Source organism: Colossoma macropomum, unplaced genomic scaffold, assembly GCF_904425465.1.
Source record: "Colossoma macropomum unplaced genomic scaffold, Colossoma_macropomum, whole genome shotgun sequence".
NCBI lineage: Eukaryota > Metazoa > Chordata > Actinopteri > Characiformes > Serrasalmidae > Colossoma > Colossoma macropomum.
The window spans coordinates 39,449,747-39,469,448 of record NW_023494803.1 but is presented as its reverse complement, the minus strand read 5'-3'; the positions used below and the strand labels follow the sequence as shown (position 1 = coordinate 39,469,448).

General features: G+C 40.0%; 1 protein-coding gene across 1 annotated transcript; it reads right to left on the bottom strand.

Annotated features, from left to right (window-relative positions):
- Positions 1-211: 211 nt before the first annotated feature.
- Positions 212-19,371, bottom strand: ankrd6a (ankyrin repeat domain 6a). Its single transcript, XM_036592650.1, is given in 16 exon segments — positions 212-635; positions 637-796; positions 1,869-2,178; positions 2,916-3,029; positions 4,094-4,246; positions 4,337-4,480; positions 4,739-4,864; positions 6,550-6,654; positions 7,956-8,033; positions 8,190-8,288; positions 8,484-8,582; positions 9,474-9,572; positions 11,109-11,207; positions 11,400-11,510; positions 13,058-13,159; positions 19,270-19,371. Coding segments are annotated over 16 exon segments (2,325 nt in total).
- Between the last annotated feature and the right edge of the window lie 331 nt (positions 19,372-19,702).

Genomic DNA, 19,702 nt, shown 5'->3' with positions numbered 1-19,702 from the left:
CATAGGACTGTATATTAGCATTAGCATTAGCATTATGCTAACTGCATGCCTAAGTCATCACACACTTGCCTGACACTTTTGCATTTCATGTTAGCTACTTTAGCCTCTGAGCTCAAGTACAAAACTAAACAAGCAAACTTCAGACGCCAAACATGTCTTGGCTGATGTGTTGTATTTGTGGTAAGAGGGAGAACTGTTCCAAACTATTTCTTTAAGGGTCAGTTGGAGTGCTGGCCCTCAGCCTCCGGAGCTCCTCCTCCAGGGTGTTGATGCGCTCCAGCAGGCCGGCTCTGTCCTGTTGTGCCCGGTGCTCCACAGCTCTCTGAGCTTCCTGGATCTTCCTCTCGTACCATCGCTCCAGCTGTGTGGACACTGTCTCAAAGAAGCGCTGAGTGACCTCAATCGCGTGCAGGTTGGCCCTCTCCTGGATGAAAGAGGACTCTGTGGGGGGCTCGGAGAAAAACTCCAGGGTGTGCATAGTGCCGCCCTGCTGGACGCTGGCACGGTGGGCTTTGATCCTGTCTTTCAGGTGTCTGCGATGGTGCCAGGCCTGAAGCCTCGCGGGTTCTGGGTCACTGTCGTTGACGCCCCTGCTGGGAGTGGACAGGCTGCTGCTTGTGCTGCTATAGCTGAAACTCCTCATTCTGACCCAGCCTGCACTCAGTTTCTTGCTGTTCCTTGTTCAGCCGCTGGGGGTCAGCGTTGGCCAGCCGTCGAGAGAGGGGCCTGTGTGCGTTTACAGGCATGCACGGGGACGGTAGCACGACACGGTGCTCTGATAGATTCTGATAATTATCTGTGTGAAGAAGGAGTTACGTTAGGTTGAAAGACATACAATATGGAGCATACTTTTATATTCTGAACATACTTCAATTAGAAGGCCTCTTTTTGTTTTAATGCCTTTAGACAGGAAAAAAAGTCAATAAAAGTTCAAAGAAAAAAAATATTAGGCAATCAATCTTTGTATGACATCATAATAAACCTTTAAATTTAGCAATTTAATAATAGTATTGCTTTGTTCTTGATGCACAATGATAGTCATATTGTTATTGTCAGATATTTGCTTTCAAAAAATTCAGCATCACAGAGATGTTTAGGTTTGATGACAGTCATATGCAAAAGTTTAAATGCTATGTTGTTATTGTTATTTTTTTCGACATGTTAAAGTCAGCAGATAAACAATAATCATGCATTAAAATGTGCAGATTCCACAGCAATGACTGAACACCTTAGCAACCACCTGGAATAAAATAGCCTGGCAACCATCTGGGATACCATAGCAATGGCCTAGAAACACCTTAGCACCCACGTGGAATAACATATCAAAGGCCTGGCAACACCTTAACAACCACCTGGGGTAATACCATGCCAACCACCTGGGATATCATAGCAACAGCCTAGCAACACCTTAGAAACTACATGGGATTCCATAGCAATGGCCTAACATCTGAGCAACCACTTGTAATAACATGGCAACACCTTAGCAACCACCTGAGATTCCATAGCAACAGCCTTGAAACACTTTAGCAACCACCTGGAATAACATCCTAATGGTCTAGCAAAACCTTAACAACTACCTAGGATACAATAGCAACAGCCTAGCAACACCTCAGAAACCACCTGAGATTCCATAACAATGGGGTAGCAACATTATAACAAGCACCTGGGATAACAGAGCAACACAATAGCAACTGGGATTTCACAGCAATGGCTTGTTCACAAACTTTCCCCGTCTAGTTTCTAGTTTTATTCTTTGAGTATGAAAGGTCCGCTATAAATAAATTAATTAAAAAATATCAAACATCAAAATCTAAATTTCAGCATTCGTCTTGCTTTTGAAGTATCTAATCTCCCACCTCCTGGCCCACTGGGTGAGCTGTCCAGCTTCAGTTCAAAATATTTCCTCCCCTGAAGGTCATCAAACTCGGGGCTTTTTCCAGCAGATCCTGCTGCTGCTGGCTTCGGCAGCACGTTGACGTAGGTGGCCAGAGAGCTGATGCTGTCCTCAGAGATGACCGACAGCAGCGGGAGACACTCCTGATCAGTCTCCCCCGCGGAACGATCCGTAGAAGGAGAGTGGAGGAGTTTGTAGTACTGAGCCTCTGCTGGTAAGTGCTCCTCCATGTCCTGGAGCTTCGACATGCACCAGTTTTTCACCTCACTGGCTGTAGATGCCTGCTTAAAAAACACAGACAAAACTGATGCGTGATTAATAAAGATGAAGCTAATTACAAAACTGTGGTGCTTAATGTTGTATAAAGTACTTAATAATGCCAACATGAGTAAAAGTAACAATACCTTAACTAGCATAAGTTTAAGAAAATACTCAAGTTGAAATGTTAAAGGGGAAGTCCAGTGATTATTCTAAACTTATGCATTGTTCAGTCTTCGTAAACAAAGTCATTGAGAGTGGTTTGGTGTGAAATGGTTGACTGTAGACAAACTTACTCAGATTCCTTTACTGTGCTAGTGATTCGAACCAGGAGTCACAATGATTACAGTGCAAATATTTACTATCCAAAACCACCACCAGTGAACTTACATATGTTTTTATGTAATGTTAATGACGGTAAAATAGTAACATTTTGAGCCAAAACCTTCTCAAAACTGTCCTAAAACAGTGTCTCAGACACCAGGCAGAATATTCATAACCATTTCATGTAATAACATACTGTGTAGAAGCTTTTAAAGGCTCTTAAAACTCTTCAGATGTCTGGTTCCTATCACCACCACTGTGAACATTTCTGACTCTGTAAGTTTCTCTAAAATGGAGAATTTAACACCAAACCAGTCTGAATGACTCTGTTTACATTATTTTAAAAAAATCATTGAAATTTAACTTTAAAGTAGCCAGTACTGTTATATTATATATTACGCAGTATTTATGCTTCATTACTGTACAGTACTGGCTCTACCTGTCTCCGCTGGTCCTCCATCCTCTCCGCAGTGGCTCTCTGATTGATGCGGTAATGGCACTCCATCCTCTCGGCTGATACACGCTCCTGCGTCATCTTCTCCAGAACTTTAATCTAGCCCATGTGCAAAGATATGAGACAGAAAGAAAGGTTAGATCACTGTTTTCGTCAAAATGATGCCACCAAGCTTTATTATCTCTTTAAGTGTAGTATAACTTTAAGTACAGTATACATAGAATACTACAAGTACAATTAAGTGGAAATACATCTTAAGTTTACTTTTTGCAATGTCCTGCATGTACCTCTCTGCCATCAAAGTGACATATTTTAAATTATACTTTATTATGCTGTAATGAAATACATGTGAATAAATGTATTTCTTAACATACTGAAAAATAAAGTACAAAAGTAAATGTAATCGTCATCAACTTAAGTGTTCTATTTTGAAGTGTATTTTAAAGCAATTTTTTACAATATGCTTTAGTACATTGTAGTTGCATTTTAGCAATATAACTCAAACTAACTAGCAATCAAATATGGTTATTGGTAAACCCAGGAGTACACATTAAAATAAAAGTATATAAGCTATTCCTTATAATATATTTAGGTTTACATGTTTTATTTGATTTTACATATTTTACATGTGTATTTTACATATTTTACATTTATTTGAGTGTATTTAGGTGTAGTTAATGATATTGAAATCTAAATTAAAATGTATTCAAGTGCATTTTAGTTTCAGTGTAACTGAATATGTAGCACTGATATGTACTACATTCTTTAGTATATTTATATTTATCATACATATTTTGTATATATATTTATATATATTTCAAATGTAAAAAGTGTAAAAAGTTATATCTACTTTTAAGTCCAACTTAATTGTTCAAAAAAGCACTCAAAAGGGCAAATACATTTTTAACCATTTAAATCCACTCAATTTGTCATAAATTGTTCCAAAATAATAAAAAAATGATGCATGTTTACAGTGCAAACTTTAAGAATATTTACTTCTCATGTTAAGCACATTTTTAAAAATGCATTTTCTTTCACAAAGGAAGGAAAGTAATGAAATAAGTGTAAGTTAAACACATATGGTAGTTCTACTAGAAATCCGTCTATAAATAATGCAGTGCAATCACTTTAGCTACTCAGTAAAAGGGAGGAAACTAGCAAACCTGGTGTTTACTCTGACGGTCTATTCTGCCCAGTCTGCAGTTCATCTGCTCCTGCACAGTGTGGATCTGGGACCTCATCTCCTTCTTGGTGGCCTTCAGCTGGTTCTCCAGTTTTTTTATTAAGGGTTTACAGTTACAGCCATTGGCAGGTGTCTGGATCGGTGACACGGTGGTTGTCCCATAAGAACAAATGCAGGTCTAAATGTAGACAGCACTTTATCAAGATACACTTCTACACATTACCTGTTTTACGCGGCCGTCCTCGTCACGGTACAGAGTGTACAGCTGGTAAGCTCTTCCGTTTGGACACCTGTCGTCTTCCTGAAGGCTTGGGCTGCTGCGTCTGGGAGTCTGTAGGAGGTTCTCTCTCAAGGACGCGTGCTCGGTCTAATTTATCATCGAAAATATAAACCAAAAGCAAGTTTCTTGGTCACTTTTCCACACTCAGATGATGTCTAAGTCTAGACTAGATTGTATTTTTAATGATTATTTTCCATTGGCATTTCAATTCGGTCCAAGACTAGGCTTCATCAGTGTCCAGGAAAGCCCATAGTTTGCCATTGGATACACTGGTATTGTGGAAGAATATGGGCCAAAAAAACTGAATAGAAAAGAAAAAATCATGTACCAAAACTATATTCTCACCCTCTCTTTGAGTCTCCTGGTCTTCCTCCTGGTGTGAGGACTAGATGTGGTCTTATTCAGTGGCTGTCCTGTCCTGCGAAGTGCCCGGTCACTGCTGTGTGTGCCTTCAGCCACTGATGCACTGTCCTGCACAATGACCAGAGCCTTCACTATGAGGGGGGGATTACTGTGAGCTCTAGCCACATGACCACCGGCATTTTAGGGTAGACAATAGGAGCTTAGCTGTCCACTCATGCCAATTGCTTCTTACTGCCCCCCAGCTCCAAATATTAAGTGATAAAAGAAAATGCATCTCCAGACACCCGGCATCAGGCTAAGTGGCACAGTGGATGGAGAACATCTCTTCAAATGATAATTCAGTGATCCAAATGAAGGTGAGGTTGAAGCTACAAGACTCATGTAGCTAACAAGGAACCCCAATTGGTTAAACCTCAATTAGCACTGTGCTGGCTGCTTGCCTACATCATCACAAATTTGCCTCAAACTGTGTGGAGCTGTTCAGTACCTCTAATGGACTTGCTTATGTGGCTTCAGACACTGTACGACACACTGTTATCTATAAACACGGAGTATGTTGCACAGCTGAAAACAAGCAGACAGGCATCTTTAAGCCAGACATCCGTCTGTACTGTGGTCAAGTGTAGTGGTACTCGAGTATGATCGTAAATTACTGGTCTCAACATTATTCGGACTCCGTCTTTTCTCTGTCTCGGGGAAAGTGGACCCAGAAATTATTCTGGAGACCAGCAAAGTGTGATGCCTCAGTCAGAGGTGACTGGAAACTGAGCTTTTGTCTATCAGTACACTGTTAGAAATAAAGGTTCTGTGCAGGTACATTTTTCGTTCATCAAGGTACAAACAATGTAAATGTTCCCTCAAAGGTACAACAGTGGTTTTAAGGTCTGATTGTGAACCTTAAATAAGTTTTTCCAGGCGAAAAGTTTGTATTTGTACCTTTTTATAACCGAATGTTTTAAAACATAAAATAAAAGCCTGGAGACGAGACGGGGTGTGTGGAGTCAGTACAGCTTAGAAAATATAATTTCATAACAATAACAATGGATTATGGTACAATTATGTTCCCAGACTAAAGGTACTGTGATGTACCCTTGAAGGTACCACCCCAGTGACATTTTAGTACCTTTATTTCTGAGAGGTTGCTGAATATCAACAAAACAAAACAGTCCTTTCTCTGGATGCAAGGAAATACACTTGAATAAATGTATTTCTTAACATAGTGAATCATACAAAAGTTAATGTTATTGTTATCAACTGAAGTGTTCTATTTTGAAGTGTATTTTAGAACAATGACTTTAAAAGTATGCTTTAGTACATTCTAGTTGCATTTTAGGAATATAACACAAACTAACTAGCAGTCAATAAAATATGTTTTATGTGTAGAAGAATTTGCATCATAACAACTGCTTAAGTTAACTTCACTGCAGCATAGTTAGTGATGATGAAATCTAATAAAATGCATTTAAGTGCATTTTAGTTTCATTGTAACTCAATATGTAGCACACTTAATTTGACATAAAACATGTTAAAACATTATGTACTTTTCATGTCAAGCACACTTACCTGATTATTATTACATCACTGTCTGGAAAATCATGCATCTCCAGAACAGTAACAGGACAAGGCAAAAACGTTCTTAACTTTTAATGTAAAGAGGTTTCATTCCAAGTGATTTCTATCGGTCTGTTCTTCATGAAATTTTCACACACTGTTGTGTTTAAATGATGTAGAAAAACAAAAATTAGTTATTAATTTTGTTTGTGTGACCCACACTACCATGTTAACGCTCCCACCTTCCCAGCAAGCACTTCATCTCGAGGTACAGACTGGGCTCTTCTCTGCGCTCTCTGTAAATCCCTCCTCTTCCTCACAGTTCTGCCTCGTGCAAACCTCTGAACCTGTGCAGTATCATTCGGGTGTAAGAGATGGACTTATTGTGGTTTATATGGAATATTATAGACAAAATATAGTACAGATCAACGTTTGGATGCACAAAAGTGTTAACCCCTTAACATTCCAGGATTATTTCATACAAAGGCTTATTACTCAGTAACTACAGGGACTCCTATGCAAACTAAAGGAGCCATTCTTAGGTCATAGTAGCCTCTTTGTCTCGATGCAGCTTTGCACACTCTTGGCATACATGGTGAATAATGGACATTCTATTAATTATGCCATGTAATGCAATTGCATTGCTTGAACACCAAAGTTTGCAAACAACCACCACCAATCTACAACCGACACCTCACTCCAGCACTTCCCCTGGGAGGCCCCAGTACTACTGTCATCACTAAGGGTAACACTACAATACTGGTCCACAAATAAGCATGTATTAATACTTAACTAATGCTTTCATCACAGTAAATTACTGCACATCAGGAAATGATGAAGTGTATACAGTAATAAAGAACTGAATCAAATATCAATAACTATTAATAAAGGCAATCATTAATTATTGACACAATTCTAACTCAGTCTGTTAATTAATACCATGACAATATATTACTTAAGACTCTTTCTATAATGCATAATGTCTGATGAATTGGGAACCTGGTGTTGTAAATCGAATCGAATCACTGGCTGAGTGAATTGTTACACCTCTAATAAATTCATTCATACACACAAATTCAAACTAATATATTCATACAGTCATCAGCTCTGTTTGTATTTATCTTAGTAACAAAGCGAGTACACTGCAAAAATGGAAACATCTCAAGTGAAATAATCTTAAATGTAGTTGACACATCTGATATTTCCCATGTCGAGATGTCTGTGCACTTATTGCAAGATTATCTTCCTTATCTTGCTTAATTATTTTAGCTAATTTTATCAAGCCAAATTATCTCGCTATGCTGGCAGATAATTTCGCTGGTTTCCAGCACATTTCTTAGAATAAGCAAAATTATCTGCCAATATAGTGAGATAATTTTATCTAATAAAATGACTTAAAACATGTAAAAAATGTCTAGAAATAAGGAACACAATCTTAAATTAAGCTTTCAACAATCTCAACCTGAGAAATATTAGATTCATTGACTATATTTAAGATAATTTTGCTTGACAAGACACCATTCTTTGTAAGCAGAAGCCTTTCTTTAAGATTCTGAAAAAACACTGGATACATTCAATCAGGTTCAAGCTTTGCATTCATACTGTCGTTGTGTAACGATTTGCAGTGTGAGCCCTTACTTACACACACCTGATTGGATTTGGCCAAAAGAAGAGCCACTTCTCTGTTATTATTGTCTCTGGCCTTGTCGAGGGCAGTGCAGCCGGCCTGTGAGAGGAGCGAACAGTCAGCACCGAACAGCATCTCATAACACACAATCATATAAACACCTTCAGAAGAAAATTAGCTTTTTACTGTTAGAAATGACCCACAAAACTCACTATAATGACGCCAATAGAAAGAAAAACCCCTATTTTCACCCACATTGTTCTTTAAGCAGCTGTCAGCTCCTGCCTCCAGCAACAGACTCACTGTTTTTCTGTGATTTAAGGCGGCAGCCACATGAAGAGCTGTGTCTCCAACCTGTGGAAACTTCAACAGTTTAGTCAACAGTTGAGTTCTTTTCAATGCAGACTCTGGGATGCTTTCATTTCACGGCTGACGCTGCCACTGAGAAGACTTACTGACATCAAAAGAGCCATACTGTATAAAAACCAACAAGTAAACAGCCATGACCCATCTGGAACCAGAACAAACACACGTGCTGGAGGAACTGACCTGGTTTTTCTCAGCCACAGAGCAGAACGCACCCAGGAGAGTCTTTATCATCACCATGTGATTGTACCGCGCAGCAATGTGTAAACATGTGTCACCTGCCTGAAATGAGAACAAGCCTCGTTCTGACACTGAATTGTTCAGTTTTCAGTTTTTAATTCCTTAAATAGCAGGTTTTTTATTCAGTTATACCACCACAAATTACTCAATTACTACTACAGTACTACAACTTATTCAGTAACCGCTATGAATTACTCAGTAACTACTATGAAATACTCAGTACCAGCAATGAATCATTCAGTACTTTGAAACTAATATGTAAGTTCTGTACTTATGAGAGTGAGGAACTGAAGTGTGGACCCACATACAGACCCTTATACTCAACACTCCAGAACCTTTTGCATGTCTAAAGGGTTCTTTGCATGGAAAAATGTTCTTCGGATTGATAGAGTGTGTGCTGTATATGGTTCTACATAGAAATGCTAAAAAAGCGTTCTACATAGCACCGAAAAGAGTTCTTCTATTGTTCTATTCCACCTCGTATCTCCATTTTTGTCATTCTTTTCATTTTTGAAAATTATTTGAAAATACCTACTGTCGTTTATATTGTGTGTAAATTTCATGAAGAATGGACCAAAAGAAACGGCCCAAAAAGACTTGTAAAAATGTCTGGTTCCATTGACTTACATTATAAGTAAAGTATGTTTTTTCCTTCTCTTGTAAAGTCACCATTTTGGAGATACAAGGTTTTGTTCCGACAGCAGCGATATATATATATATATATATGGGAAAATGAAAACTGCTAATTCTGTTACATCAGCTAACAGATGTCTGCATTGGCTAGCATCGTGATGAGTGATATGCTCTTTTAGACTCCTGGCCACTGATGCCTGTGACATCGCCCGGCATCAAATTCACAATCTCCTGACGATATGACCAACACTGGGATGGTTGTGCCATCTGAGAGCCTTCAGTATATTCTTTGGTACACACATTGTTTTTGCTGTCAGGAACAGATCCTCCGAGCAGCAGCACTCGAGCACTGTGAGCATGTCCGTTCTGACAGGCCAGATGGAGAGCTGTGTTCCCTGCCTGAAAAACAGAGGATACAGTACCTCATATGAATGACACGATGCTGTACAGCAGGATTAGTCAATTTCTACGTAATCAAAATAGCTGGTAGATTTTTAGAATAGATTTTTGCAGGGTCATCTTCTCTCATGTAGAACTGTAAATGTTAAAAGCTGGCAACATACAGAAGTGTATTCCACATTACTATAGTTAAGTCTCGGTGTTTAGTAGTGCTGCAGTCCGGTCTTGTCTCGATCTTGGGGTAAAGTGGAAATTATTCTCTAGACCATTGAAGTGCGACGCCTCTGTCTGAGGTGAATGGAAATTGAACATTGTTCTATCATCACTAAATATCAACAAAACCATCAAATAGAAAAACATTTTGTCTGCATGTTTAAACAAAATCTGTTCATTGCTGTTGAGGATCTAATTGCTCCTTTCCACGATGGCTTAACTGGGAATTAACTGGGCCTACAACACTAGTGATTAGCCCAACAAGCTACTGAGTACGTTACTCACCGATTATTAGGTGTAACAGATGAAGCGGCCAATGAACGTACACTATATGGACAAAAGTATTGGGATACCTACTCAATACACCCACAGGAGCTTTTATGACATCCATTCTAAATTCATAGGCATTAATATGGAGTTGGTCCCCCTTTCGCAGCTGTAACAGCTTCCACTCTTCTGGGAAGCTTTCTACAGATGTTGGAGAGAGTCTGTGGGAATTTTTTTCCGTTCATCCAGAAGAGCATTTGTGAGGTCAGACACTGATGTTGGACGAGAGGCCTTGGCTCACAATCTCTATTCTAGTTCATCCCAAAGGTGTTGGATGGGGTTGAGGTCAGGGCTCTGTGAGGGCCAGTCAAGTTCTTCCACACCAAACTCACCCAGCCAGGCCTTTATGGACCTTGCTCTGTGCACTGGGGCTCAGTCATGCTGGAACAGAAAAGGTTCTTCCCCAAACTGTTTGCACAAAGTTGGAAGTATAGAATTGTCCTAAATGTCTTGGTACTGAAGCATTAAGATTTCCCTTCACTGACCAGCCTCTGAAAAACAGCCCCATATCATCATCCCTCCTCCACCAAACTTTACAGCTGGCACAGTGCAGTCAGGCAGGTAACGTTCTCCTGGCATTCGCCAAACCCTAGACTCGTCTCGACAGATAGAGAAGCAGAATACGTTTCCACTGCTCCAGAGTCCAGTGGCGCATGCTTTACCTGAGCTCAATAATTAGGAGGTATTCCCTAATACTTTTGTCTGCATAATGTAGGTACAAGTTATGTGTACCTAATAAACTGGCAACTCTGTGCCTCACAATGTCTGTCTGCAGGTTTCGCTCTCAGTGTTATGTTACTGAATTGTTTTGCTAGTATGAAACAAAAGTACCTTAATATGCAGACGAAACACCAGAACTGAAGAACCTGTAATCATGACCATCTTCCAAAATTAAAAAGTTGAACATCTCTGCATGTTTCTAACTACATTTTGCAGAATATGAACTAACCCTCTTTAAAAAGTGGTGGATTTTGTATATATTCAGGATCTTCTTACCTTATTTTTAACATGAACGTTAGCCCCAGCTTTCACCAGGACTTTTACACACTGGCTAAAACCGTGCCATGCCACCTCATGCAAAGCAGTGTTTCCTTCCTGTTGAAATAAATCCAAATCCTTAAAAATGGTGCATCGACATGCTTCTATAAATCCATAAAAGCTCCAGCATCCTTTGAAATGTTCTATAAAGATTAACAATGGTGTTGATGCACAATTATGATAATACAAAAAATCAGTTCCATCATTTTTTAAAGCAAACAGACACAAGTGCAGGACTGAGTGATGTACCTTGTCCTGCAGGTCGAGGGCACAGCCTCCCTGGACAAGAGCAGAGATGACCTCACGGTTTCCCACGACAGCCGCACGGTGCAGTGCTGTCTGATGTCCCTGCAGATCAAATAAACCACAGGTCCATTACATCGATAATGTCTGATATGAGGTGCTGGTGAACACTTTGAGAGTTCCTTACACAGCATAGAAGGGAAATAAATGGATCTTCTAACAAATCAAGCTTCACATCTCACTCATGCAACCAAAGCTCTTATTTTGGACATTTTCTGAGAAGAACCAGTTCACTGGGAAAGACCATTATGCTTGGAAGAGTTGGAGGTAAAAGAGAATGAGGTTGATCAGCTACAAGATGGACGGAGACAATCAAAGGGGTCATGAACCAGCCATTCAGAAGCCTGAAGACCCAAACAGAAGACAGATATTCTGGAGAAACACTGTCCATATAGTAATAGGAGTTGGAAACAACTTGACAGCACTTCTTAATAACAATAATTATAATAAGTTTACTTGGTTCTACTTGAAGGAACTGGAGTTGGAGGAAAATGAGTCAATAAGCTGGTTAAAGATGTGTTTTAGTAGCATGGTATTAAATTGATTTGTTTTTTATATTATCTGTAGACAAAACCTATTAAAAATCCACACTGCTGCCTGCTTAATGTGCTGTTTCTATTATCAACTTACACCGATCAGGCATAACATTAAAACCACTTCCTTGTTTCTATACTCACTGTCCACTTTATCAGCTCCACTGACCATATAGGTGCACTTTATAGCGCTACAATTACAGACTGTAGTCCATCTGTTTCTCTACATGCTTTATCACCCTGTTCTTCAGTGGTCAGGACCCCCAGGGACCCTCACAGAGCAGGTACCGTTTGGGTGATGGATCATTCTCAGCACTGCATTAACACTGATGTGGTGGTGGTGTGTTAGTGTGTGTTGTGCTGGTCTGAGTGGATCAGACACAGCAGTGTTGTTGGAGTTTTGTACACCTCAGTGTCACTGCTGGACTGAGAATAGTCCACCAACCAAATATATCCAGCCAACAGTGTCCTGTGGGCTGCGTCCTGTGACCACTGATGAAGGACAAGAGGATGACCAACACAAGCTGTGCAGCAGCAGATGAGCTGTCGTCTCTGACTTTACATCTACAAGGTGGACTGACAAGGTAGGAGCTTCTAATAGAGTGGACAGTGAGTGGACACAGTGTTTAAAAACTCCAGCAGCACTGCTGCGTCTGATCCACTCGTACCAGCGCAGCACACACTAACACACCACCACCACGTCAGTGTTACTGCAGTGCTGAGAATGACCCACCACCTAAATAATACCTGCTCTGTGGGGGTCTTGTGGGGGTTCTGACCACTGAAGAACAGGATAACAAAGTATGTAGAGAAACAGATATATAAATATAAACTTAGATAAAAGTGCTTTACAGCAGAAACCGTCAAATGTAAACATGGCAATCAAATTTACAAACAACTGCATGTATTTTAGTATTTAGACCCTTACGCAGTTTTGTGAATCAACAGCTCATCACACAGAAGGTCATTACAGCTAACAGACAAAACACTATCATCTCTAAAAATGTTTAAAGAAATATTAAGAAATGTCAAAGAAGAAAGTCAGAAAAGAGGAAGAGACCATGAGTTTACATTCTCCAGGCACTCCTGGTTGCTGCCGGACGTGTGCTGAAGCACAGTGTTGACCTGGGTCAGGTTCTGACAGGAGAAGAGGAGCGCAGGACAGCAACCGGCCTTCAGAAACGAAGCAGGGATAAACAACATGAGACAAACAAAACACAAATCACCGCAGCCTGTACAGCTAGTAAACAATCACATGGCTAATCCAACATGGCCAGAGATGCTGAGACCAGAGATGCTGTGGCTCTAGTGAGAGAGAGAGAGAGAAAGAGAGAGAGAGAGGGCAAAATCCAGGATATTAGTGCAGTGTTGTTGCTCTGTTTCTCAGCTGATGCAAAAGCCAAAATGGTATTTGCAAATAAAATCCTTTACATTAAAGCTCCTCTCAAGAATGCGCTCTGACCTACAATTGAGCATCATGCACTCACTCAGTGAATCTGCTACAGCCGGCTTAAACGCTACTGCTGCAAGTTACTGTAGGCCTTCTACAGTGTTACTGCTGTTACTGGTCTCTTTACAGATCCCATATCTGTGCTCCTGAAGAAACTTAGGATCATAGTAAATAAATGCTGTGCAGAACAGTTGCATTAAAGGAACCATATCTGATTTTTTGCTCAGATCCGATCTCTCTGACAGGATGGTTCACACTCGTTTAGGTAAGTGATTCAAATCTGTCATTAGTGTGAACGAACCGGTGTCCTGAAATGACCCGCATGAGCACATCCTACTCTGTAACGTCACGTGAATGAATCACCTGCATCATCAGCACAAACTAACGAGCAGAACGAGCTTCGCTGAGAAGATAATTAACTCTGATCAGCTCTCAGCTTCATTATTAGAGCGAGACAAAGGAGAAAAAGGTGAGATGAGCCGCTTTTCCACCATTTACAGGCTTTAACTTCTGTTCAGTGCTGCTGCCATTGTAACGCTGAATGATGGCACACGCGCAGTGGAGAAAAGCACATGAATTCCGATCTGAGCGTCACATTAAGGTCACATGGCCACAGATTGGATACGTATCTAGGACCACATATGAAAGTGACTCAGATCAGATTTGAAAAGATCAGATTTGCGTGTTCACACAGCTCTGAAAACATCAGATCTGAGTCACATTAGGGCAAAAAATCGGATTTGTGCCACTTCAACCTGGTAATGTGAACGTAGCCTTAGGTTTTCAAAACTGACCATTCACTCTCCAGTCCATACGGTCCATATATGAAAACTAAGCTGCAAAAACAGTCCATTTTGAATTCAGTGTTTTTGTGATGCCACAAAAACCAACACATTTACATCTATCCAGCGTTTCAACCTGCAGAAGTTTAGCTTCACCCATTCATGCTGAAGTTATGAAGAGTGTTTCAGCCTGGACTGCTTTTCGAATGAGGCACAATACAAGGCAGCCAATCAGAACAGAGCTCATTTACATATGTCACCCATAATGGCACAGTAACAAAAACAGCCTGGTTAATTCTAAGGGATAAAGAGAAGTTTGGAAAATGGTTGTGTAAAAATTAATTATGGCTGTTTTTGGCACATCAAATCACACAGACATCACAAGTGTCCCTTTATTTGAGCCCCTGAGTGAGGTCTGCTTGAGTCGCCACATGTGAGCCACCAGAGCTGCTAGAGTCACCAGAGCTCCATCTTTGTTGGCTGATCTGCACCTCACCTGCATGAACTGACCCTCCTGCTGCTGCTGCTGCTAAACTGCTCCACCTTTTTTTCCCCGTTTTGTATTCTAATATTTTATACTAACGCTGTTTACTATCCGGTGTCGACCAGAGGAGGATGGGTTCCCCTTCTGAGTCTTGGTTCCTCTCAAGGTTTCTTCCTCCTGCTCTTAGGGAGTTTTTCCTTGCCACTGTCGCCATTGGCGACGCTCATGGGGGCTCAGACCCGTATTTTTCTGTAAAGCTGCTTTGTGACAACACCTATTGTAAAAAGCACTATAAAAAACTTTGACTTGACTTGACAAGCGGGAAAAAAAATAAATAGAAAACCAAGAAAAATGTAAGAATGGCTCTTTAATGGTACAACACAAAGTGAACAGTGAGTGCTAATTGGTTATGCTGGTTATATTTGGTTTCTAAGGCACCAAATTTTGCATAATGTATGTTTTGGCCTTTTTTTCATCCTCTCTCTCTCTCTCTCTCTCTCTCTCTCTTTCCAGTGGTCCTTATCATAACACTATAAAGTCTGACCAGTAGAGGGTACAATTCACTAACTGCCTGACCTCAAACTCTGGCTAAAAGCTCAGCCATTGGCTCACAAGTTGCTGAATGCAGTAATTTGATTGGCTCCCTACTAAAACATCTGCATTAATTTATTAGGGCATGCTTTATGTAAATGACATGTAAATTAGGTGCTGGTAGGCTGGTGCTTGATTTCATGCACTGAAGCTGATTCATCATTCACGCTAAAATCTCTGCTCAGTTTTGTGAATCAGACACAAAATAGTTTGTGCGTTATTAAAGGTGGTCAAGTCCGCAATCTTTTATGCAACTTTGATGAGTAAAGGACATTGACTAAAAATAAGCTTATCACAGGAATCAATGGGCAAGTGCTGAACCCACTGGCTGCTATTATAAGTGTATCCTCAGTTAACAGGTTTTCTGTTGTATTTATTACAATATTAGGCAAAATTCTAACAGATATAATTTTGCCAAAGTCATAGGCACCTGAGCTAATTGTTTAAAACCGTTTATTTTAGCGGTGAATGCTCTTTCCTGTAAAAAACACTAGATAACAGAACAGAATAAATACACATAAAGTAAACAGTAACAAGACATTCTTGTTTTTGAAAAAAGTATTTTATATTATATAAGCTGCTTAGAAAAATGCAAGTTTAGTTCCAGATTTCTCCTGGATGCCCACAGATAAAGCTTGGATTTGCTAATCTGATTTAATTTAATGAAGGACTGATCAGCCAAACCAGGTTTTGGTGTGATAACTACAACAATTACAGGTCTTCCCCCGAGGAGAGGTTTAGAAATGGTTAGACAAGCACATTAACATACATAAAACCATTACTTACTGTATTAATGTTATTTGTATTTATTCCAATAGCAGTGTTTTTGAGCAAATAAACTCTTACTAATAAATAGCCTTTTTAAAATATTTTTTCAGGTGCCTAAAATTTTGCAGTACTGTATAAATATATAGTATAATAATTACAATATTATATTTTAATATTGTGATTTGTTGCTTCTAATGATAAAACAGAGATTAGGTTGAAATACGCCGAAGTGTTCCATTACAAATAAGGACCAGTTTAGAAACTGATTCAGTGGAGGCCTAAACAAAAAACTCGAAAATGCCTGAGGTCACTGTAACATTTCCTCTCAGCTTTATCAGCAGCCACAGTAAATGGAGCACATGGCTGCCTCATCCCTGCGAGGAAAAAGGTGCCTGCGCTGACTAATGCAGGGCATTAGTGAGATTTGCACTATAATACTATGCAGAACTGCTTTAAATCCATGCATTTAAACAAAGGTTACAATAAAAGCCGGAGCTAAAACTGCTGCAAAAGCCAGGCTCAGAAAGATTGCTGCAGAATTCAGACCTCATGAGAGGGTTTAGCTGGGTCGCCCCAGATGTTGTCCAGATAACTCCAGCTGTGCACATGGAGACAGATGCAGCGCAGCTATGGTGTTGGATGAGAAATTCACAAGTTACTGTTTCGTTTCTTGAGCTCTAATGCAGTTCTGGTCTTTGAGCCCTCCTGTTCTGCACATTTTAGTGTCTGTTTGCTCTAATACAACCATTTTAACCCCATGAAGGCTTTGGGAATGCACTTTGTGTTGCAGCATAAAAACAAAAATGTGCAGAGTAGGGAAACGTAGGAACGGCCGTGTAAAAGAAGGAGCCATAAATATGAACAGCAGGCTGCTCTTTATGCTGGCAGACTGAGGATCCTCTTATCAATATCCAATAAAATGCATTGAGCCAATGCAAATTTCATCATCTTGTTTCCTCTTTGGCGTATTGGTGATATTATATGAGCTGTTTGGAAAAACAGCGTAATGATTTACCAACCTGGAAAGAATGCTTGATTTGTGGTTAACTAACCAAAGCCATTATCAATATAATCAATACAAATAATAAGAATAAAAATAGAAAATGGCAAAAATACTAATAATTTGTGCACACGGCAATATGAACAGCAGCCACACATATGAACAGCAGGCTGCTCCTTACACTGGCAGACTGAGGATCCTCTTATCAATATCCAATAAAATGCATTGTGTTTATCCTTTGATTCCGAATTGAGTCACGAAACATCATAATCAGATTTTTACATAGGTTTCGTATTCCCTTACTGTCACGAACACCCATATACATTATACAGCAGGATATTCTAGCCCCGCCCAGAAAAACATGCAGGACTTCAATAGTGCATGCATGTTTGAAGGCACAAATTGGTCACAAAAATCATGGTAAACTGTATATACGAATTTAGCTTTGCTCAACAATCACCTTAGTAAATTGCGAAAAAGCTAATAGGCTAATATGGGAATTTTCTTATATTGTTATCCCCACATAGGAATACACAGCAACCACCTAACGACACCCTAGCAACCACCTGAAACACTACCGCAACCACTTAGCAACACCCTAGCAACCACCTACCAACTGCTTAACAACTGCCTACCGATAAATAATAATCCCATCACTATTAGAGAAAGTTTTATTGTGCTAAATAGGTTTTTATGTGTAATACCAAACATATTTTGGTGTGAAAATCTTAATGTTCTGTTGTTGGCGGTAATGAGGGAATAATTAAATTGGCTTAACAAAGTCAACTTACTGTTCTTTGTTTTCTTTTTGATAAACTGTGCAACAGCAGATAAGCACTGTACACCTACAAAGTGTGCCTATATAGTCAGTGTTTCTGATAAAGTGGCCAATGAGTCTAGATACAGGTTACTTAATAAACAAAGAATTCGTTAAAATATATATTTTGTAAAGTAGATTTTGTGTAGACCATCTAAACAGAGTATGCAGAGAAACAGATGGACTACAGTCTGTAACTGTAGGACTACAAAATGCTCCTACAAACTACCACAACGGGGCAATCGTGGGATGGAGGTTAGGGAACCAGCCTTGTGACCGGAAGGTTGCCGGTTCAGTCCCCTCAGCTGACAGTACGTGACTGAAGTGCCTAGGCACCTAACCCCTAACTGCTCCCCGGGTGCCATGGATAGGGCTGCCTACCGCTCTGGGCAAGTGTGCTCACTGCCCCCTAGTGTGTGTGTTCACTAGTGTGCATGTGGTGTTTCACTGCACGGATGGGTTAAATGTGGAGGTCTAATTCCGATCAGACACAGTTGGCTAAAAGGCTCATTTCTTTCATTCATTCAAGTGGAGCTGATAAAATGAACAAAGAGTGTAGAAACAAGGAGGTGGTCATAATGAAGTGCTCGGTGAGTGTACAGCCCAATCCCATTTCACCCCTTTGCCCTTAGCCCTTCATTTTGCATGTTCATGCCTAGGGGTAGAGTGTCCTGATTGTTGTTGAGATAGAGGGGTAGGGCGAAGTGTTAGGACTACATGGCCCTCCAAGCTGAGGTTCACTCCAAACAGTGTTATGAGAAAAAAAAAAGTTGGCTATGCAAGCGACCAAGGAAACCCACAAATGTAAGTTTTTTCTCTGTTACAAAGTTAAGATAACAATCATATTATCTTAGTTTAATGTCGTTTCAGTGTATTATGGTCATTTTCTTCATAACAAGCATAAAAAAAATCACAAATAGTATGCTAATGTTTAGGTAGCTAGCTAGCTGAATTACCCGTTCCACCTTAAATAGTCCAGCAGTTCTGACACCTGAAGCGCCAGAATGTAACTGCGGCTCCATTTAAGGTGGAACTGGAAAATTCAAACAGGAAACTGGAGAATATCTGACTTCAGCTTCATATCACTGAAGAATTAGGGGTGGGTGATAATAAATAATTGCCCCCCTCTTTGAGTCCCTAAATGTAACTAAAGCCCAGCAGTGAGGAGCTGAACTTTACCCCCCTCTGCTAGTAGACTGTTAATGTAGTAATGCTCTTTTTAGAGGGTCCCATTTCATAGGGGAAGATTTCAATCACTACCCTCTGTAACTCAGTTCCAAGGGGCAAAGTGACACTCGAAAACAAGGGGTAGGGGTAAAAAATAAGAAATAGGACTGGGCCTATATACAGCAAACAAGTCATAACAGTGAAGCTACTCTTTTGCCGCTTACCTTGTTACTGATTCTGTTGGCCTGCCCGGTGCTCTCGGCCGAATTCCAGTAGGAGGTGCCGAGATCCAGTGTGATCGACTCTTCTCTTGGCTCAGGGATCATAGGAAGATTTTTATTCCTCCAGTCCAAGCCGGCAGAGCCAACAGTGTCTTAAAGGATTAGCCCTACTGCCGCACTAAGAGAAAACAAGACACACCACAAACCAAGAGGTCACATACCAACAGCTTTTCATGCACAGCATCCAAACAATGAAGTCAAACATGCAGTAAAATCCTCCTTATAATGCACTTATTAGGATGTAGTACAACCTCTAACCTGAATACATGTAAAGGCTCACTGAAAATAATAAATAATTAAATAAATAAATAAATAAATAAGTAAGAGCTGAAGTCTGAGCGTGACATTTAAAAGTAGCATTTCAGGGGATGAAGTG